The 21,689-nt window shown below is 51.7% G+C and overlaps 1 protein-coding gene across 3 annotated transcripts; it reads right to left on the bottom strand.

The window, feature by feature from the left end:
• Positions 1–4,300: 4,300 nt before the first annotated feature.
• On the bottom strand, positions 4,301–21,626 carry HEYL (hes related family bHLH transcription factor with YRPW motif like). 3 transcript variants are annotated; one of them, XM_003937022.4, is made up of 5 exons: positions 21,506–21,626; positions 15,078–15,144; positions 13,590–13,673; positions 11,988–12,069; positions 4,301–8,046 (listed from the first exon to the last, which is right to left on the bottom strand). In XM_003937022.4, exons 1-5 carry the CDS (start codon positions 21,583–21,585, stop codon positions 7,373–7,375), a joined length of 987 nt encoding a protein of 328 aa, XP_003937071.2. In that variant the 5' UTR covers positions 21,586–21,626; the 3' UTR covers positions 4,301–7,372. The 3 variants fall into 3 exon arrangements, with proteins under 3 accessions (XP_003937071.2, XP_010345862.2, XP_039330320.1); XM_010347560.3 differs by lacking the exon at positions 21,506–21,626 and adding an exon at positions 15,305–15,445; XM_039474386.2 differs by lacking the exon at positions 21,506–21,626 and having other exon boundaries at positions 15,078–15,445.
• Positions 21,627–21,689: the final 63 nt, after the last annotated feature.

The raw sequence follows: 21,689 nt of genomic DNA on the forward strand, positions 1-21,689 counted from the left end.
CACCACATCTGGCTAATTTTTTGTATTTTTAGTAGATAATAGGGCTTTACCATGTTGGCCAAGCTAGTCTTAAACTCCTGACTGAAAGCGATCTGCCCACCTCGGCCTCCCAAAGTGCTGAGATCACAGGCATGAGCCAGTGCACCTGGCTCGTACATTAGTTTTCAAAAGCTCTAACGGAATATCTGGGGTGCCCAGAACATGGTGGGGGGCGACTATCTTGGACTTCCTGGAGCAGAGCAGTGGAACACAGATTTTGCTCAAAGCCCTGAGCAAAAGCCTAGGTTTGAAATGACCGTTGGGCTGAGGGCAGCGTCGGTCAGTCAGCCAGCTTTCTGAGCTTCAGCGGCTGAACAACAGCCTTGTTTCCTTCATTCCCACATGAAGCAAAAAGAAGAGTCCAGAGATCCTGGTGTCTTATCTTTGGAGATCCAACACCTGCCCTGTTTTCACCTGCCACTACCAAGTAATTAACAAGGGCTTCTCAGCAGCCTAATCCATGAGAGATTCAACTTTCACAAATCAAAGCCACAGCCCTCTCAGGTCCCGGCCTTGCACCAGAGCTCCAGGGCTCATCGTGTCTTGGGCAGAGGGGAGAAGAAATCAGTGACAGTCATCAGGGCAGGGAAGGTGTGTGCACTGGCCAGTACCTCCTGCCCAGGCCAGAGCCAGGATGGTGACAGGAGTCCCTCAGGATGCCACGTGGCATTCAGTCCCTCCAGGTGATGCTGATCACCCGGCAGCTTGCAGTCCTTAGCCATCCTAGAGCAACAAACCTCCTTGCCCTACACTAGGTTTTCTGGGGGAGTTCTCTGGGGAGGTGAGCCCTTTAGACACTGCTCCATTGAGAGACATCCAACCCAGCCCTGTGGGATCAGAGTGGCAGGTGGTACCTCTATACCTGGTTCCTCAGGCTCAAAGTAAACTGACCTCTAGATCAAAACACACACACACACACACACACACACACACACACACACACACACCAGTGAGTAGCTTCTGATGTCCTTGATTCCCTCATTTCTCTCACTCTTTGAGGCATGAGGTAAGGGTGAGGGGAGGGAGATGATCTGCTAATATCCATTCATGTGTACTTCAAAGAACAGGCTCAAATGCATTTCCAGCCTCCTTTGCAGTTGGATGCGGTCAACTAAGTTCTCACCAGTGAAATGTGCCTGGAGGGAGATGTGCTCCTTCTGGGTCTTTAGGACTGTAGTCAAGGCTGGGTGTGGTGGCTCACGCCTGTAATCCCCTCACTTTGGGAGGCCAAGGTGGGAACATCATTTGAGTCCAGGAGTTTAAGACCAGTCTGGGCAACATGGGGAGACCTTGTCTCTACAAAAATTGAAAAAGTAGCCAGGTGTGGTGGTACAAACCTGTGGTCCTAGCTACTTGGGGGGCTGGGGGATCATGTGGGCCTGGGAGGTCGAGGCTGCAGTGAACCAGGATCCAGCCACTGTACTCCAGCATGGGCAACAAAGCGAGATTCTATCTCAAAAATAAGTAAATAAATAAAACCAAAACTAAAAATAAAACACTATGGTTCACCAGGCAGGTACAAAATAAACTTCCATCTTCTTTCATCCACAGAGTGATTGCCAGTCCTCTTTGTTATAGAGGCTGAGCCTTACCCTTATTCAGCACAGGGGAGAAGAGAATCAAAGGCTCTCCAGGTTAACACGGCAGTCCAGCCACCAGGCCTGTGGAACATCACCGGGATTGCATCCCATGGGGAAGCCTGGGAAGGAAGCAGTGTCCTGTATTGGCTAAGACTGAATCAGACAGGCCTGTCTTAATTGTGGCTGGAATATTTATTAGTGTTGTGAACTTTGAGCACTTTCACTAACAAATTGAGTATGTTTCCTCTTCTGTAAAATGGAGATGATAGTGGTAGTCCTCACAGAGCGATGTGAGAATTATATCAGACAGTGTAGATCAAAGGCTCACAAATGGTTACTGTTATTAATGGGATCAGCTGGGCCAGGCGCGGTGGCTCACGCCACTGAGGGCACTGTTGTGCCTCCCAGGCCAAAGCTAGGTGTCCACAAGTTCAAGCCAGCAGGAAGGGCAAGAGAGCCTGGTAGAGGCACGACCACAGTAATCCCAGCACTTTGGGAGGCAGAGGTGGGAGGATCATGAGGTCAGGAGTTTGAGACCAGCCTGATCAACATGGTGAAGCCCCGACTCTACTAAAAATACAAAAATTAGCTGGGCACGGTGGTGCATGCCTGTAATCTCAGCTACTCAGGAGGCGGAGGCAGGAGAATTGCTTGAACCCAGGAGGCAGAGGTTGCAGTGAGCTGAGATCGTGTCACTGAACTCCAGCCTGGGTGACAGAGCAAGACTCCATCTCAAACAAAATAAAATAGTGGAATCAGCTGATATTCAGACCTGATTTTTTCTACCCTCTCTCCCCAAGAAGGAGGGAAGGAGGCTAATGTCTTGAGTTTTCCACAAAGTCATAAATATTCAGTGTAAATAAATTACAAGTTCCTAAGGCCTTCAGCACACCAAATGCTTCTTAGTCACCTACTATGAGCCAGGTACTAGGAGAGGGGTGAGGGGACAGAGAGGTCCTTGTGGAAATTGATTCCTGCTTTGCTCTTCAAAAAGCATTAGCCTTTTCTAGGTCTGCAGGCTGGTGTCCAGTCACTTACTGAAGCCCAATCTACCTCAGTTTGGAAAGAAATCCCAACCCTTCTTCCTATCTCCTGACGAGGTGCCTGGGCCCCACCCCAGACAAGGTAAATCATACTCTTTGAGGCCTGAGCATAGACATTTTTAAACAGCATCTAAGTGTTGCCAATGAATAGGTGGAGCTGAGTCTAAACACTCCTCCTTCCCAGTCACCCCACACCACCCCAAGTGCAAGTTTCTTTTTTTTTTTTTTTCTGAGATGGAGTCTTACCTGTCGCCCAGGCTGGAGTGCAGTGGTGCAATCTCGTCTCACTGCAATATCTGCCTCCTAGGTTCAAGTGATGCTCCTGTCTCAGCCTCTCAGCTGGGATTACAGGCATGCACAACCGCACCCATCTAATTTTGTATTTTTAGTACAGACTGGGTTTCACTATGTTGACCAGGCTGGTCTCAAGCTCCTGACCTCAGGTGATCCACCTGCCTTGGCCTCCCAGAGTGCTGTGATGACAGGTGTGAACCACCATGCCTGGACCAGCTGATCCCATTAATAACAGTGAACATTTCTGAGCCTTTGATCTACAGATGTGAGCCACTGCGCCAGGCCAAGTTTCTTAAACAAGGTCCCACCTTGGCATTCACTTGGCAAAATCTTCCAGGGCTCTCATTGCCTATAGGCTGATGCCCGGACTCTCCTTGACGCTCCCTGCCTTTCACAGTTTGGATCCAGCCTCCTCTCATCAGTGACACTAATGGCTAAGATTGATGGAGCGGTTCATATAACCCAGGCACTCTATTGAGGGCTGTACGTGTGTTATCTCATTCAGTTATCACCTAACCTTAGGAGATGATGTCTTAGCTCAGTTTCTTCATCTGTAAAATGGGACATTCCAAGAAAAGCATTGGGTATGGTGTCTGGTACACAGCTATCACTCAATCAACAGTAGCCATTACTGCATCTTCCCTACTAAATTGATGAGAAAGTTGAGGATAAGGGAGGTTCAGTAACTTGCTCAAGACTACAAATCATTAATAAAAAGTCTGGCTTCAGTGTCCAGGCTAGTCCGCCTCTCACCCTGTTACTGAGGGCCCATGCTCAACTCAGAGCCAACTTCTACAGCTCTGCTTGATGAAGTCTCCAGGTCTTTGCATGTAGAATACGTCCTTCCTCCTCCTCCTGGAAGGCTTTCCCCTTGACACCCTAGGCAGGGCCACACACCCAAACTCTGCACCCCTCAGCCCTCCCAACAAACCTCCTTACTCATCTCACCAAACTATCATCTCAGTGGAGGGTTTGCCCCCTACTCAGAGTGCCTATGTCTTTCCCAGCTCTGGCCCCACTATGCCTGGCTGGCACGGAGCAGACCTCTGTGTTTGCTGGATCTGTTGGGAGCTGAATCCATCAGAGAGCCAAGCCAAGGGTGGAGAACAATGCCTGCTGGCAGGACAGCCTGCCTGCTCCCAGCTGTCAGTGTGCACTCAGAGTGGACACTTGCACTTGCCTTTGGCTGGGGCCTCCAGGCCACTTGCCAGACCTTCCAGTCCCGTGGCCCTGGCTCTCACTCTGCTCTGCAGTCTCCCTGCAAAGTCATCCAGCAGGGGGTTCACCCCTAGAGGGGCCCAGACCATCGACCGCATGAGTCCAGAAGATTTCTCACCTTCTCAGTTCACTTCTTCAACAAGTATTTATTGAATGCTAACTATGGGCCAGGCCCTGGGCTCGATGCTGAGTACAGAGTGGAGAGCAAATCAGGCATGGCCGCTGGCCTCATGGGCTTACACTGGAGTGGGAGGGACAGTCAACCCACAAGTCAATACACAAATGGATATGCAGTGGCAAATTCCCCATGAAGGGGAAACAAGACGGGCCTTGTGATAGATGAACTCCTCAAGTCCAGTAGTCAAGGCAGGCCTTGCTGAGGAGGCAACTTTGAAGCTACGGCCTGAGGATCTGAAGAACTCAGCCATACACAGGGAAGGGGAAGAGCATACTTGGCAAAAGGAACAGCATATGCAAAGTGCTGGAGGTGACAATGAGGTTGGAATGTGGAGGAAATGATAGAAGGCCAGGTGGCAGAGTGCTTAGGGAGCAAGTCTGGGACTGGTAAGCAATGAGGCTGGAAGTGAGATTGGGACCAAGAGAGGAAAACCTTTAGAATAATAGGGCAACAGAAGGAGGTTTTCAAACCAGAGACACGGTGTGACCTGCACTTTCAAGTGCTCTCTGGTGCTGCTGAGAACTGATTGACACAGCAAGAGGGAAGAGCTTTCTGAGGCCAGGGCAGTGATCTGGAGGTGAGGTGACTAGGCCAGGGTGGCTGTGGGTGCAGACAGAAGTGGACGGACTCCAGAGATAGTTTAGATGTAGAATCTGCTGGAAGTTTCCAGAAGCACTAAAAAAAAAAAAAATCTTTATTGTATGTCTGCAACAACCCCTACAACGGGGTAGGAGTTGGAGACCTCAGGAAAGCGTGGGAATAGAAACAGAAGATGCAAGTCCTTGATCATGGAATCTGATCACAGTCACCTTTCCTTCCACAGTATCCCAGGGACAACGAAAGCAAGTTCAACCAAGATGCCGGAAGCGCTGGGTAATGCCCACCTCATTGCAATGGCATCACAGATTCTTTGGAGTTGCACGCTTGCAACATGGAAATGTGTTTCCCACAGCCCCACTAGGGATTCTCAGGCTGGGAAGTTGCCAAATTGCAAGACTGCATCACTGACCTGGTATCCTGGGAGCAGCAGGAGAGGAAGAGGAGGAGGAGGAGGGGGAGGAGGAATTGTCCTTGTTCCTGTCCCGAGTGGACCCCTTCATGATAAAGGGGAAACTGGCCTTTGCCTTCTGTCCCCTCCTGTGTCCCTGTCCCCACTCCTGGGAGCATGTGTGAGTCCTGTCTTCCTTCTACCTCAGTCTCCCCTCTGCCTCCCTCAGGTGCACTCCCTGCCAATGACCCACTCTCTAAAATGACGCCCCCTCCTCACTGCCACACATCTCAGATGGGTCCAGGAGGACAGCAGTCTGATGGAAGCAGCTCACACTAAAAACGAAAGAGGTGCTTTCCTCTCTCTCTCTCCTTAAGGAATCTGTCTTTTGAAAAGAGCTTTCTGGGTCACTCAGATGATCGCCTCCCTCTTACCAACTTCTTTGAAAGGGCTCTTTTCCCCAGGGTTTCTGTAAACTCTACTTTTCAGTCCATGGAGTCTCCTCAATGCAGCCTCTGGGGAGGGTGGTTCCATCAAAGGGAGGAGGTGGGAGAATCTTCCCAGGGGTGATGGCTGAAGTATCTTAACCAGTGTGGAATGAGAACCAGTGAATTGCTGCCTCTGGGACTCCATACCCTTGGCTCTGCCAGGTATTAACCAGATCGTAGGAGTCCTGGGGGAAGTGCCAGGCAGTGGAGGGGTACTTGGAGTCACTCGGGGGGAGTAGATATTTACCAATGAGTACACAAGAGTTTCTGCATTTTACCCACTGGTATGGCAACACTGGTCTCACTGGGTGTTAGTCCAACCTCCTCCGCTGTTCTGCTGGGAACGATCGCTGGACCATGTGTTTCCTCGGTTAGAGAAAGAGGCCTGGGGTGGAGCTGCGGGATGAAATGGCCTCTGAGCAGAGCCAGCTCTGTGGAGTCCTGGTGAACAGAATCTCAGGCCCTCAACCCACTGCATGACCTTGAAGGGCTGAGCTGCCTCGAATCATCCTTTCTCTTGCCCCTCCTTGGAGCTATTTTTGTCCAGCCTGACAGCCCTTGGCTGTTCCAGCAGTCTGGGCTCTGTGAGCCGGATGCAAACCAGGCAGCACAGACGTCTGGTGCTGAATCCCAAGAGGTTCCTCTCTGGGCGCCATCACATGGGGCCGTGGCCCCTCTGCACTGTGGACCCAGTGGGGAGGGACCGCGCGCCTGGAGGATGGCGACTGCAGGACGCCGGGGGGGCTGGGCTCTCTCCATTGCTCAACCCTGGCTCCTGTCTGGGAGAGCTGTCCAAGGCCTGGTGTGAGGACACCCTGTCACAGAGTTTGGCTGCTGCCTAGAAACCTCCCAGGCGGGTTTATTGGGCCAGCTGTGCGCAGGGACCTGTTAGTCAGTGTGAGGGTGGGTGTCTGCTGCTGGGAGGAGGGTGGGAGCAGGCTCTGCTGGGCCCCCAGTCTGCAGGCCTTGGTTGTAGTGGAGAAAGGGTCTGTCCTGTGGTTCAATGTGATGGTGTGGACCAAAGACAGGTGGGCAGGGGCAGACAGGGTTCCGAGACCTCTCTGTGGCTCTTGCTCAGTCACTCTCTCCAGGAAGCGAGGCAGACACTATGTTCCAGCCTCCTGGCCTGGGAAGGCTGCAGCCAGTCATTGCTCCTGACTGGGGTCTGACCCCTCCAAGGAACAGCCTGCCTTGGGCCCTGGTTAAAGGTTTTACCCAGGCCCGAGGTTCATGCCTGCCGCTGCTCTGTGCTGGGCAGGAGACGGGGTCTGGTCGCAGCTCTGAGGGACTCTCCCAGGACTCATCTGTGCAGGTGAGAAATGGAACCAAACTTCTGAGACCAGAACAGCTCCAGAGCTGGGTGGATAAGCTGGGATAGCAGTGAGGAGGAGATGGGCTGGACGAGGAGAGGGCCTCGTGACTGGAGAAGGTGCCTTCACATATGAGCCAGTCCAGGAAGCAAAGCAGAAAAGGCCGTACCTTTTTTTGAGCCCCTGGTAAAAGAACCTTCCTCATTCCTGGGGGGGGGTGGTGAGGTGGGCAGCTCAGAAAGCCCCGACTTCAGTGATTTCAGAGACCCAGGAGTGGTACAGCATGGCTCCCGCTGGCCTCCCAGCTGGCCCTGGGGAGGATGAGTTGGGGGTGGGAACAGCCACATAGGCAGCCGACCCTGCAGGACCAGAGGGTATGGGGGAGGAAGACCGCAGGAGGGGAGCGATGTGGCTGCTTCTGGCAGCCCTGCTGCTGGGGGCCACGGGCACAGGGGCCGCTGGCCTCTCTAGGGGGCGGGCCCTCCGGGTGGAAGATGCCCCTCGACTGGGCAGCAAATTCCTCCGGGCTGGCAGGATGATGCCCGTGGCCCTGCGAATAGGAGCGGTTCGGAGGGCTGGGATGGGGTAAGCAGGAGAGGAGGCACCAGGGAGGACAGGACTGGGCACTCTTCCCAGGAGGGCGAGGTGGTTGCTCAGGGTTGGCAGCCCCGGGCAGCTATGGAAGAAAGACCAGGGCCAGGCAGGGAAGGCCAGGGGGCCAGTGGGTGTGGGTGAAGGCTCCATCTCAGCGGCGTAGCTGTTGAGGTGGGAGAGAAGGCGAATCCGGACAGGGTCGGCACGGCTGCTGGGCCCTTCCAGGACCCCCAGGTACCTGATGACCTCAGTGAGGCACTCCCGAAAACCAATGCTCCGGAAGTCAACTGCCAGGGCTCGGGCATCAAAGAATCCTGCAAAGAGAGGCATGATGAAGGTCATGGCAGGTGTGGGAGAAGCATGGAGCCTGGGTCTGACTGAGTTCTGGACCTGCCTCCTTCACTCACTCCCTAGGCAGCCCTGGCCATGTCACTTTGCCTCTCTGAGCCCATCTCTGCATCTGCAGAGTGAGAACAAAAATCTCTGCCTGGTATGGAGGGTGGTGGGTTATAATGATCAAATGAATTCACTAAACTACGATGCATTGTAAAATGTAAAATATTGCTTTCATCACAATTCATGATTAATGTAAAGAAAAAACTTTGTGGCCAAGATAACCTAATTTAAGCAGACACTTGACAGATATGGAAAGTTGTGCACTTGAAGGTATAGAACAACCCTACCTGCTGAGAGGGGCAGATGCCCAGGAAGGGAGGTGGCAGCCATCAGAGTGGGGAGGCCCCTTGAGAAGGTGGCGTAGTGTAGCAGTGAAGTGTGAGGTTGTCAGAGGCCAGTGGAGCTGGGTTCAAATCCTGGCTCTGCTACTTAACTAGTTGCCTGATTGTGAACAAGTCTTTTTATCTCTCTGTGCCTCAATTTCCTTAGCTGTCAAATAAGGATCTAGCAGTGCCTGCTGTATGGAGTTGTGAGGGTGAAATTAAAATAGTGCACAGAGGCTGGGCACGGTGGCTCACGCCACAGTCCCAGCACTTTGGGAGGCCAAGGCAGGTGGAGTTCAAGACCAGACTGGCCAACATGGTGAAACCTGGTCTCTACTGAAAAAGACACAAAAATCAGCTGGGCACGGTGGCTCATGCCTATAATCCCAGCTACTTGGGAGGCTGAGGTAGGAGAATTGCTTAAGCCAGGACCTGGGAGGTGGAGGCTGCAGTAAGCTGAGATCGCGCCACTGCACTCTAGCCTGGGCTACAGAGCGAGACTCCATCTCAAAAAAAAAAAAAAAAAAAAAAGCCGGGCGCGGTGGCTCAAGCCTGTAATCCCAGCACTTTGGGAGGCTGAGGCGGGTGGATCACGAGGTCAAGAGACCGAGACCATCCTGGTCAACATGGTGAAACCCCGTCTCTACTAAAGATACAAAAAATTAGCTGGGCATGGTGGCGTGTGTCTGTAATCCCAGCTACTCGGGAGGCTGAGGCAGGAGAATTGCCTGAACCCAGGAGGCGGAGGTTGCGGTGAGCCGAGATCGCGCCATTGCACTCCAGCCTGGGTAACAAGAGCGAAACTCACTCTCAAAAAAAAAAAAAAAAAAAAAAGTGCACAGAACATGCTGAATAAAAAACAGTTAGCTATCACTTATATTACTGCCTTGGCCCCTGTTGGCAACTGAGTTGGTCCCTTGGCTAAAAAGGCAATCTTGAAAGCAAGACCCCACTGTGATCCTCAGCAGCTGTCATCAGGCCAGGGACCATCTCTCTCTCTCTGTCTCTCTTTTTTTCTTCTTTTTGAGATGGAGTTTCGTTCTTATGGCCCAGGTTGAAGTGCAATGGCACAATCTCGGCTCACCCCAACTTCTGGCTCTTAGGTTCAAGTGATTCTCCTGCCTCAGCCTCCCAAGTAGCTGGGATTACAGGCATGCACCACCACACCCGGCTAATTTTTGTTTTTCGTCGAGACAGGGTTTCTCCATGTTGGTCAGGCTGGTCTCAAACTCCTGACCTCAGGTGATCCGCCCGCTTCAGACTACCAAAGTGCCGGGATTATAGGCGTGAGCCACTGTGCCTGGCCGTTTTTTTTTTTTTTTTTTTTTTTTTTTTTTTTTGAGATGGAGTCTCGTTCTGTTGCCCAGGCTGGAGTGCAGTGGCACCATCTCGGCTCACTGCAACTTCTGTGTCCCGGGTTCAAGCAATTATCCTGCCTCAGCCTCCTGAATAGCTGGGACTACAGGTGCATACCACCATGCCCAGCTAATTTTTGTGTTTTCAGTAGAGACAGGGTTTCACCATATTGGCCAGGATGGTCTCAATCTCTTGACCTTGTGATCCACCCGTCTTGGCCTCTCAAAGTTCTGGGATTACAGGCATGAGCCACTGCGCCCAGCTGGCACCCTCTCCTTGATGGATAACCAGGTGAACTTCCTACACAGGTAATCACATGCTCACTGCCTCTCCATACTTGTTCTTCTCTTGACCACATTCTGGGCAAAGACAGACAGAACAACCTCAGCTAGCACTGGCTTCATGACTACGGCAGCAAATACCTGGTTTTTGGTTCATGGCCCCCACAGAGGGACAGCTGAGCTGGAGACTATGTTTGGAGCCAGGCCAACTTGTGGGTGAGACCCAACTCTGCTATACACTTAGCCATATAAGTGCAAGCAAATCCCTTCACCTTTCTGTGTTTGCTCTTTTCTTTTCTCTTCTTTTTTGAGATGGAGTCTCACTCTGTCACCCAGTCTAGAATGCAGTGGCATGATCTTGGCTCACTACAACTTCCGCCTCCCGGGTTCAAGTGATTCTCCTGCCTCAGCCTCCCAAGTAGCTGGGATTACGGGCATCTGCCACCATGCCCGGCTAGTTTTTGTATTTTTAGTAGAGTTCGGGTTTCACCATGTTAGCCAGGTTGGTCTCGAACTCCTGACTTCAGGTGATCCCCCTGCCTCAGCCTCCCAAAGTGCTGGAATTACAGGGGTGAGCCACTGCACCCAGCCTTTGCTGTTCTTTTCTAACATTTACTGAATTCTTGCTAAGCATTTAATCAAGTTATCTAATTTAATCCTCACAAAAACCTCTCATTCCCATTTTAGAGATGAAGAAACTGAGGAAGGGAGAGATTAAATCATTTGCCTAAGGTCATAAAGCTAGTATCCAGTAGAGCCCGATTCAGATCCAAAGACTATACCGTGAACCACAGTTCCGTCATCCCGTTAGTTCACAGTCAGAAAATGGTGATAACACTAACCCCCATCTTGCAGGTTCTTGTGAGAATCAAGTGAAACAACACAAGTGAAAACATTTGGAAACTGTCAAATGCTGCCCACATGTTAGTCACTACTTTTGTTTTAATTGGATAACCATAAATGTAATTTGAATCTTCCCCATTGGTTCATTAGAGATGGAAGTCTCCACTCTTAGCAATGCATTTCTTTGGCAGAAGTTCCCAAATGGACCACCTGCATCAGAATAATTGGGTGGCTTGTTAAACTTGCAAACTCCTAAACTTCAGTCTAGACTTGCTGCCTCAGAATTTCTGGGGGATGACTCCTGATTCTGCCTGCCCCGAGGTGACAATGCTATATACTGAGGCTTCGGAAGCACCAGAACAGGCCACTTAAAATGCTACTGTCCTCTTCTGGAGGAGAGTTGGGTCTCTGGAACTTTGGTCTTTGTGGCCAAGGCCTGTGGAGATTTCAGGGTTTCCCAATTTTGAAATCATCAAATGCACAGAGAAGCTTTAAGTAGACAGAGTTTCTATCTGTCTGGAAGTGTCTTTAAAGCCACCATTCCATTGCTTTATTGTAACTGACGGGCTTAAAATAACAAAATGAGTTACATTTGTGTCCTACAATCCTGAGACCTGCAGGGAACATGCTATGTCACCCCAGCCCTGCCAAAGACCCCACGACAGCCCAGAAGGCCAGACCACTGGGTAGGATACAAGGCTCCTCCCTGGGTTCAAGGGGGTCAGATTGGGATCCCAGGGAGAATTAGTTCATTCAGGCGAATCCTTAATGAGGCCCTGCGTTGGGGAAGAGCAGGACCCATAGCAACAGTCTGTTACAGAAGAAAGTGCCTCCCAGGTCTAAGACTGGAAGGAGTTGAATTGAGGAAAAGGTTGGGACAAATGGAGACACTGAGAGTGCAGAGGGAGATGCTGAAAGGAGGGAGCGAAGCTTTGCAAATATTCCCTGTATTGACTGAGCTCCTGAGAGTGGACTTTGCTCACCAGTGTAACCCCAGGGCCCAGCCTCAAAATATTGGTGGTATGAATGACTCCTGAAAGAGAAGAGCATGGGTACCTGTCCCGCCAGTGGCATGGAGCATTTTCAGGTGATCCACCGTCATCTGCAAGACCTCAGCTTTCTCTAGCTTGGAAGAGCCCTGCAGGTACAGAGGATAGAAGGGTGGAGTCTCCAGCTGACCGTGTCGCTGTGCAGTGTCTTGATTTTCTCACCTTCCTTCCACTCCACTGCTGCCTGCAACTGGGCTTCTGCTTTGGCCAGCTTCTCCAAATCTAGAACATTCTCTTCAGTTCTCCTCCCAGAGCACCTGAACTCTGTATGGCTGCCGGCCATCTTTCCTGAAACCAATCCTCCCTTGACTTGCACAATACCACTGTTTCTGGGCTCTGCTTTCACCATGCCTCTTGCTCTGGCTCTCTCTCTCTCTCTCTCTCTCTCTCTCTCTCTCTGTCTCTCTCTCTTTCTCTCTCTCTTTGTTTTTGAGATGGAGTCTTGCTCTGCCACCCAGGCTAGGGTGCAGTGGCCTGATCTTGGCTCACTGCAACCTCTGACTTCTGGGTTCAGTGATTCTCCTGCCTCAGCCTCCTGAGTAGCTGGGATTACGGGTGCCTGCCACTACATCCAGCTAATTTTTTTGCATTTTTGGTAGACACAGGATTTCACCATGTTTGCCAGGCTAGTCTCAAACTCCTGACCTTGTGATCTGCCTGCCTTGGCCTCCCAAAGTGCTGGAATTACAGGTGTGAGCCACTGCACCTGGCTGCTCTGCTTGTCTCTTAACACAGTAGTGTCTCTTCTGTGTCACTCGGCACTCTGCTGCTCCCGGCACAGAGGTTTGTCACCTCCATGGTTTTAACCACCGTCCTCAGAATGCCTCCTAAACCAGCTCTTCTGGGAATCCAACTTCAGACTCAGTGTGCCTAAGATCTAGCTCACCGTCTTATCCCCAGAGCACTTGCTCTTCCTCTTTTCCCTCGCAGCAAATGCTTCCTAAGCTTCCCAGGTGAAGTCTGAAGATCAGATGCTCCATGGGAGTCCCTTGAGGGCAGATATTAGGTCTAGTTCATGGCTGGTCCTGTGGTGGTTTTAGTGAACATCTGTGGAATGACTGACTCTTTCTCACCAGCATAAGGGAAGGCAGAGGATCTGTGACCTATGCCTTGGTGTACAGGGTGAGAATCTCCGTGCCGAGTCCACTGTCTGATTCCTCACGTAGTTCCCCACCCTAACATGCTTGATGGATGGCAGAGTGCTCACTCCCTGAGCAGCCCGTTCCACTTTCAAATCACTCTGGAAATGTCCATAGTGCAGAGGGTTGGTGGTTTGAGAATCACACACTCCTGTGCTCTGCTATTTAATGGCTGTGTGATCTGGGATAAGTTACTTCACCTCTCTGTGCTTCAGTTTCCTTACCTGTGCTATAGGCATAATAATCCCTACCCTTCAGGATCATTTGGAGGAGTCAGTTCAATGGAATGATGGACATAAAGCCACCTGAGTGTAAATTTCCATTCTTTATACCCTGCCAGTGGCAGATATTGGTCAATGATCACAGCATCTCAGACAGCCTCTACCAATCAACAAGAGATGCCATGAGAAACGAACCTTATCTGCCGCCCACACAGTACTTCCTCTAGCACAATCAGCAATGTCACATACCTGTTTCTCAAAGGCAGTGGGGACCAGGCGTCGCAATTCAGAAAGGCTGCTATTGATGCGATCTCGACGTCGTTTCTCTATGATCTAAACAGTCACGACAAGAAGTTATTCACAGGTGCGTCATCACAGTCTCCAAGGTGCCTTGATAGACATCAACTCGTATTTACCCACACAGTATTCTTGTGAGGGAGATCAATCTAGTCTTACTTTATGGTGGAGAAAACCAAGGCTCATAGAAGGACAGTGATTTGCTTAAGGTCACACAGCAAGAAAGTGCAGAGGTGGAAGCACAACTCAGATCTCCTGTCTTGGTCTATAGGGGTGATACTCAAGATGTTTAACCACTGGTACAGCAGGGCACAGCCAATCAGAATGAGGACACCAGCCATGGTGCTGGAGCGGGCCATGGAGGTCCCTGCTGGGCCAGCAGGAGGATGACCCTGTCACTGCGAGGTCATGAGGTGGTTTGAGGAGTCTCAGGGGTTGCTTTCGCGCTCTCTCTCTCTCTCTCTCTCTCTCTCTTTTTATTTTTGAGACGGAGTCTTGCTCTTACTGCCCAGGCTGGAGTGCAATGGCACCATCCCGGCTCACTGCAACCTCCGCCTCCAGAATTCAAGCAATTCTCCTGCCTCAGCCTCCCGAGTAGCTGGAATTATAGGCATGTGATCACCATGCTAATTTTATCTTTTTGTATTTTTAGTAGAGACGAGTCAAGCTGGTCTCAAACTCCTGACCTCAGGTGATCCACCCACCTCAGCCTCTCAAAGTGCCGGGATTACAGGCATGAGCCACCACACCCAGCTAAGATGTTGCTCTCTCTAGCTGCAGAACCCTTCCATTCACACACTCTCATTCCCCCCTCACAATACTGGTAGCAGAACACCGGGAACAGGACAGATATGACTCCATTTTACAGATAAAGAAAGTAAGGGCTGGAAAGAAGTGGTTGGCCTAAGGGCTTACAGTGAGTGTCAGGCTGCTCTCTGCCAGACCCCAGATGTCTGGGCTCCCAGTGCAGAAGCACAGCTGTATGCTGGGAGGAAAGTGGGGCTGGACACAACAGACACACAGCAGCAGCAAGCGGGGATCCTTCTGCTGTCCCCTCCCCCACCCCAGCACACTGGGAGGGGATGAAAGTTCTGGACTCAGAGAGGAGACAGAAGATAGGATGGTGGGCAGGCTGGAACAACAATCATAACGGCCTATTGTGTGTCTGCTGTTGTTCAGAGCGTTACATTAATGCACTTAACCTGCAAAGCAGCCCTTTGAGGTGGGCCCTGTCATTATTCCAGTTACGCAGAGGAGGAAATCAGGCCCAGAGAGGTTAAGAGGCTTGCCCGGAATCACCCTGATAACTACTGGCAGAGCCGGGATTTGAACCCAGGCAGTTGGCTTAGAGTGAAGTTTCTGCCCAGGGTTCTCCCTGCCAGACGGCAGGGGATTCATTTTGTTGGGCAACTCAGAAGCTGAGATGAGACGGACACTCACCCCTCTGCGTTTCTTCCTGGCTTGCATCTGCGAAGGGCTGGGGGTGGACAGCGGCCTGGCCATCTGGCTGGAAAGGAAGAGAAAAGCTGATTTTTCAGGGCTGAGGGACCGTCTCCTTGGCCCGGGCGGACCTCGGACCGGGAGCCGCAGGGCGGGCCTGGGAGGAGGAGCAAGCTCTCCCCCTTTTCTCCTGCTCATTTCAGCCCGGGCCAAGTCCTCTCACGCACTCTGGGCCCACTGTGGGCCTTTGGTCGGGACCTGCTCGGCCTCGCCCCTGGCCCCTCGCGGCGGCCGTCGGGGAACCGCGCTCCGCAGCGCGGCAGCCCAGGCTCCTGCAACCCGATCCCCGGGGGCGGGGCGGGTGAGGGCACTGGCCGGCGGCGGCGGGGACGGGCCGGGAGGGTAGGGTTTCAGAGGGAGCCGCTGGGAACTAGCGTGGAAAGAGCAGATGCCGCCGCTTCCCACGGGCCGGGCGCGCCGGCCGCCCGCCCTCCGCCCAGCCTGCAGCTGCCGCCTCCTCCCACGCAGTGCGGCCGGGGGCGAGGGGGAGGCGGCATCTGGGTCACAGGCCCCTCTAGGATGCTCTGGTACACTGCCCTGGCCTCCCAGAAGGCCTGGTCCCCCCAACCTCGGCCTCTCCTCCCACTCTGGGCCTTCCCTCTGCAGCATTGGTTGAATGATGGATGTTTGCTCACACCCCAGGAGCTCCCATTACAGAGAAGAGGCTTAGCCCCGGGGCTTTTCCTGCCCCGACTCTGACCAAAATAATCTCCAGCCCAGCTGCTAACCCTGCTTAAGGTTTTCTGCTCCAGAAGCTCTTAGAAGGTGAGGATTCGCTGGGTCCACTGAGGCATCATTCATTTGGCCAACACTTCTAAGGCTCTATTCAGGCCTGGTGGGTGCTGGTGCACTCAGCCCTTCCTCAGTTCAGCTCCAGACTGCACCAATAAACAACAAACAAGGTGACTCCCCTGCCATTTCGGAAGACACAAGGCCACACATCTGAACAGGAACCTGCAAGCTGGCCTTCACCCACACCCGCTCCTGCTGCCCCGGGATCCCACCTCCTCCTCACCCCTACCTCATCTAAACCCGCCCACACTATGTCTAAAATACATCTCACATCTGTCCTCTTCCTCTCTGCCACTTCTCTCAATGCTGCGCCTCTATCGGCTTTCATCTGGATGACTGCAAGCACCTCTTGTTGGGTCATTTTGCACCCTGTTTTACTCTCTGCAAGCCTGTCTCCACGCTGCAGGCAGAGTGGTCATTTAAATCTGATCTTATCACTCACTTAAAACTCCTCAGTGGCTCCTCAATTTTTGTTTGTTTACTTTGAGATGCAGTCTCGCTCTGTTGTCCAGGCTGGAGTGCACTGGTGCGATCTCGGCTCACTGCAATCTCCACCACCAGGTTCAAGTGATTCTCCTGCCTCAGCCTCCGACATAGCTGGGATTACAGGTCCCCACCACCATGTCTGGCTACTTTTTGTATTTTTAGTAGAGACGGGGTTTCACCGTGTTGGTCAGGCTGGTCTCGAATTCCTGACCTCAGGTGATCCACCTGCCTCGGCTTCCCAAAGTGTTAGGATTACAGGTGTGAGCCACTGCACCTGGCCCCATTGTTTTTTTAAGATCAAGGCCATCATCCTTCGGGTGGTCCAACTGGCCCCTGTCAACCCCACTAGACTCAACTCTCTTCCTCTGTATGCTTCAGCCTGCAAATGCACTAACTCCTTCCTGCAGTTGCATGTACTGTCCCCTAGCCTAGGTCCACCATCTCTGGTTCACCCATCACCCCAAGCCTTAGTCTCTTTGCCCAGTAAGTTCTACAGTCCTTCAGATCTCAACTCAGATGGCACCTCCCTAGGGAGCCTTTTCTGACATTCCTCCTCCCACTAGTGTCCCATGCTCAATATTCTCCTAGCACCCTACTTTCACAGTCTTTATGCCAGTTTGTTGTTTTTTATTTATATGGTTATTTGATGTCTTTCTCTCCAACAAATCCATAAGCTCCATGAGGCCATAAGCCATGTCTGTTACATTCACTATTGCAGCTTCAATACTCAGCAAGGACTTGGAATATGGCAGAACTCATGGTAGAGCTTCCTTTTCTCACCCCTGTCTTTGGCATCACTGGGGAACAGAGAGGTAAGCACCATAACATCTATGTCCTAGGCATTTGTGGAATGGGGGCATATATGACTTACCAGAAGGGTCCCAGCCTATGTGACTACCCTTTTGGCATTTGAATTTGGATCATTTTCATCAACTGCTCAAAGAGAGAAGGGTTGCAGAAGGGACCAGACAGCATTTGTCAAATCCTACTGTTACGTCCCTGGCTTTGTCCAGACACATCTGGAAAAGGATATCCCCCACCCAAACATCTGGACAAGCAGACCTGGTAAGAGGCCTGTAATAGCTCCTGGGAGGGAGGGCCTAGCAAGCTATGTCCAGGGCTCAGATGGCCAGATCCTGAGATCTGTGGGCAGCTTGTTTACAAAGCAACACTGGTTCACTGGGGACAAGCCCCAAGAGCCAAGACACACTAAGAAACATGGCCTTTGTTCCCACCAGCTTGATAAAGCGCCTCTTTGGGTGTTGGGTTAGCCTTGTGCACGTCACTGCCTCTCAGCCTGATCCCTCCACTGGGACCATCTGTTGGAGGCTGACGCACCCATTTGAGGGCAAGGCAGTGTTGCCATCCTTTCCAGTCTCTTGTTCAGTTTGTCCCTGTTGTATTATTTCTCCCTTCTCCTCTCCCCATATCTCAGAGGCAAACCCCCTGTTACAGTTTTCTTGGAAACATTATGTGACTTTCCCTCCTTTGAGCCTTACAAAAGCCCATTTTACAGATGAAGATGCTGAGCCTCAGGGAGCTAAAGCAGCTTGCCCAGCCTATCCAGCCGCTAAGGAGCAAAGCCAGCAGGGAATCCGCATCTTCTGGCTCCGCTTCAGCATTGTTTCACTTCTAATTCCCACTTCCTGTCTGTCTGAATGGCCCTCCAGTCTCCTTATTTTTAAAGTTCCCAAGAGCCCAGCCAGAGCTCCCCTCCAGCCTGCTATCTGGCCCTGACAGTGGGAGGAGGTGTGGGAGCTTCTCGTCTGAGAATCTGAAAATGACACAGATTTTCATGGACCCAGAGCAGATATGTTGACCATCAAGATCGGCTCCATAGGCCTCTAGTGGCTCCTGGCCAGAATTCTGGGGCCATCTCTTATAGGGTGCAGCTTTCCAGGTGGTCCTGACCACCCTCAGTGCTGACTTCCCCTGGGAACTATCCCATGGAACCCTTGTAGATGACCCTAATCATTTTGTGCCAGCCAAATGCAGAATCACAACGTCCCAGATGAAGGGATCTCAGAGAGAACTGAGTCCATTTGTAAAACGAGGAAACTCGAGGGGAAGGGATCTTTCTCAGGCACACAGCAAATTGGAGGAAAACCCAGAAATACGGCCAGGTCTAGTGGCTTTTAATCTGAGGCTGCTGCCAGTGCCTCCCATATATTCATCATCCCATCATGTAGATCTCGGAGCCAGTACTTTTCGTTCTATACTGCACTTCCACATCCATGTGTCTAATTTATTACGCAATAGCCCCGTGAGTGAAGTATTATTTGGGCCATTTCACATTTAGGAAAAATAATCATTTTACAGGTGGAGTGACAGAGACACTGGAGTTAAGAATCACTCCAGTAAGTCTAGTCTTCAGATTTCTGGTCTTTTCATTAGACCTTGCTGTCTCATAAATATGTTGCCTCTCCAACTAAATGGTGACTGCTTTGACAGCAACATTGATTGGAAGTTACCTTGTGCCACAGCAGGGAGCTCGTAACTTTATGTACATTACTTCATCAAACCTTATCCTGTGAGGCAGGAATGCTAATGTAAGGGAGAAAACTGAGCTTCAGTAAGGGGTACAGTCACCAGCCAAGGTTAATAGTGGTAAGATTCAAACTCAGATCTATCTGATTCCAAGGCCACCGCCTTATATTGTGCAGAAACGGGACCCTGATCCAGTGTCTGACATGTTGCAGGTGCTCATTAGATGTTTGCAGAGGGAGGGGAGAGGTGGTACTCTCAGTTTGGACTCATCATGTGTCAAGGGGCCAGGTTCAGATGAGAGCTCTGTGGGTGAACTTCACAGATGTGGCAGGACTGCCACCAGGCAGATGCCCGCAGTGATGGCGGAACACATCCTGCTCTTTATTCTTATGTCTCTGAATGTGGGGTATTTGCGCCCTGCCCCTGCCCCTGAGAGGCTGGCTGCCTCCATTCTGTGGCCCTTGTCAGTATTTATCTGCTTTCTTTGTATATGAACTCTTCTTCCCTGAGAGTTCCCTGAGGGCAGAGGCTAAGCAGGATACATCTGGGATACACCCCCTATGCCCAGCCCGGGGTCTGGGCCACAGCAGGCAGCGTTCAGTGCTCCCTGAATTGAAGCATTGATGTCTTCTCGGGGGAGGGCCCTTTGGTGAGTGCTACAAAGGGGCGTCTATAAGTCAGCCTCCGCCAGATGTCCAACTGCTTTCTCTCTTCAGAGGGGTCTGCTCCTCTGAGAACAGTGTCTAAAAATGGGCTCTGTACATATAGGAAATGCTGTAGGTATAGGAAAAAACCGCCCACTGATCCTTTATGCCTCCCTGTGAGCTGTTGTCCAGATGCCATCTTCAAGACGCCCTCCTTGACATCTTTCGTTGAGAGTGACCTCTCCTTGCTCAGGTGCCCTCACAGCCCACAGTCTGTCTCTTTTCCATCCTGTCCATGGTGTTTGCATGACCCGGCAGGTCACTGACTGGGCTGCAGACTCATGGAGGACAGAAGCCAGCTCTGATCCGCTGAGTTCTCTGGCATTAATTTTGTGCCCCTGATCTATGAAGACCCACTGCCATTGAATTTGAGACCACACTCCACCACCACCACATGATACTGTGCCCTTTGCTGGCCCTCAACAGGCACAGGCTAAGAGAACTGCTTCTCTAAATAGCAGTTTCTGCCAAACAATTAAGAAAGGCTAATATGTTGCATAGCAAATTGTATTATACACCCTAAAATGAAATGTACAGGATGCAAGAGGAATATCTGTTATGGCATTTTCCCCAGTTTTGTGACTGAGGCAGGATCCCTGGATCTCAGAAAACAGAAGAGCATGAAAATTACTAAATGTCCTCAAAAACATCCTAAGAATCAACTGGGGCCAGCACATTGCCTTATGCCTGTAATCTCAATGCTTTGGGAGGCCAAGGCAGGAGGATCACTTAAGCCCAGGAGATCAAGGCTGACATGAGCTATGATCATGACACTGTGCTCCAGCATGATGGGCAACAGAGTGAGACCTTGTCTCAAAAAAAAAAAAAAAAAGAATTAACGGAATTCCCCTCCAATTCTGTTCTAGAGACTCAGGTCTGGTTGAGCCAGGAGAAATAAAGTATCTCTCTCTTTCCCACTACTGTCTTTATTTCACTGATGAAGAAACAGACTCAGAATAGACTCTGGCAGGGAAACCAGTGGCCCATAGACTACGTAGTGAGTTGGTGACAGATTTGGGGCTGGGACCCAGGTCTGCAGACTCCCAGTCAGCCCTGCACCTCTTTCAGGATGCTGGGGATCACCTGGTGTGTGCCTAAGCATGTGCTGTGCTAAGCCCTTGACATGCTTTACCTCATTTGGTTTTCCCAATACTTCTACGAATTTGGCTCTGTTATTCATGCTCATTTAACAGATGAGGAAACTGACGCTTAGGCAGTTCACAGAACTGGGAGGTAGCAGAACTACACAAGTGCAGTTTGTTCAGGTTTGAAGCAGGTCAGACTACCTACCAGGAGCTGAAAGACACTGGCAGCAGGGGGTCACCACAGGAGGAGCACTGGAATTGGAGGCTAGGGCCTTGAAGTCTCTTATTTTCTTCAATACTAAGACCCTAAATCCAAGGTCCAATTTGCTCAAAAGAGGACAAATTGTCTTCTTTTTGAGGTATTTTGTGGACTACATGAAAACTGCATCCAAACTAGGGTAAAACTGGGAAAGAATGTTTACTCTACATCGTCAGCAGATTCCAGACAGGGGCTGGGGTACCATCCGTCTATGAGAGTTTTCCAGGATCTCCAGGGAAAACCCCTTGCCAATGGCCTCCCCTAGGCCACTTCAACAACAGATGATCGCCCACTGGCCATCAGACCCCCAAGCTGACCTCTACCTCCAGCATCCCCAGCCCTGCACGACCAAGAGCGCGCAGGATCCAGGCACTCGTGCGTGTAACGGCACGGCCCGCACATCCCGCACGCCGACACCTGCGGCCCCTGCGCTCACCTGCCTCTGCCCGGGAGGTGCTGCAGGGGCTGGCCAGCCTGCACGGCGAGCCCGTCGGCCTGCTCCCCACGCCGCTCGCCCTCCCACTGCGAGCTCAGTCCCTGCATCCCCGCCCTTACCTCAGCTCGCCCTCTTGGCCCACGTCGACGGGTCCGTCGGACTCGCCGTCCGAGTCGCTCGGCTCCTTGGGTCGTTTCATGGCGAACGCAGGCTGCCTGGTCTCGGCCCCGCGGCTTGGGCTCCCAGTCTGGAAGTCGGGCCCCGCCCCGGCCCCGCCCCGGCCCCTCCTCGGGGGCGCCGCCA

Source organism: Saimiri boliviensis, chromosome 11, assembly GCF_048565385.1.
Source record: "Saimiri boliviensis isolate mSaiBol1 chromosome 11, mSaiBol1.pri, whole genome shotgun sequence".
Classification (NCBI taxonomy): domain Eukaryota; kingdom Metazoa; phylum Chordata; class Mammalia; order Primates; family Cebidae; genus Saimiri; species Saimiri boliviensis.

What these genes read in the sequence shown, in the direction of transcription:
- HEYL (XM_039474386.2), bottom strand. Translation starts at nt 15,275, where the DNA reads ATGAGCAGGAGAAAAGGGGGAGAGCTTGCTCCTCCTCCCAGGCCCGCC. An exon ending in CCACTGCCTTTGAGAAACAG is followed by an intron (nt 12,070 to 13,589) that starts GTATGTGACATT and finishes CTGTACCTGCAG; the next exon opens with GGCTCTTCCAAGCTAGAGAA. An exon ending in CCATGCCACTGGCGGGACAG is followed by an intron (nt 8,047 to 11,987) that starts GTACCCATGCTC and finishes CTCTCTTTGCAG; the next exon opens with GATTCTTTGATGCCCGAGCC.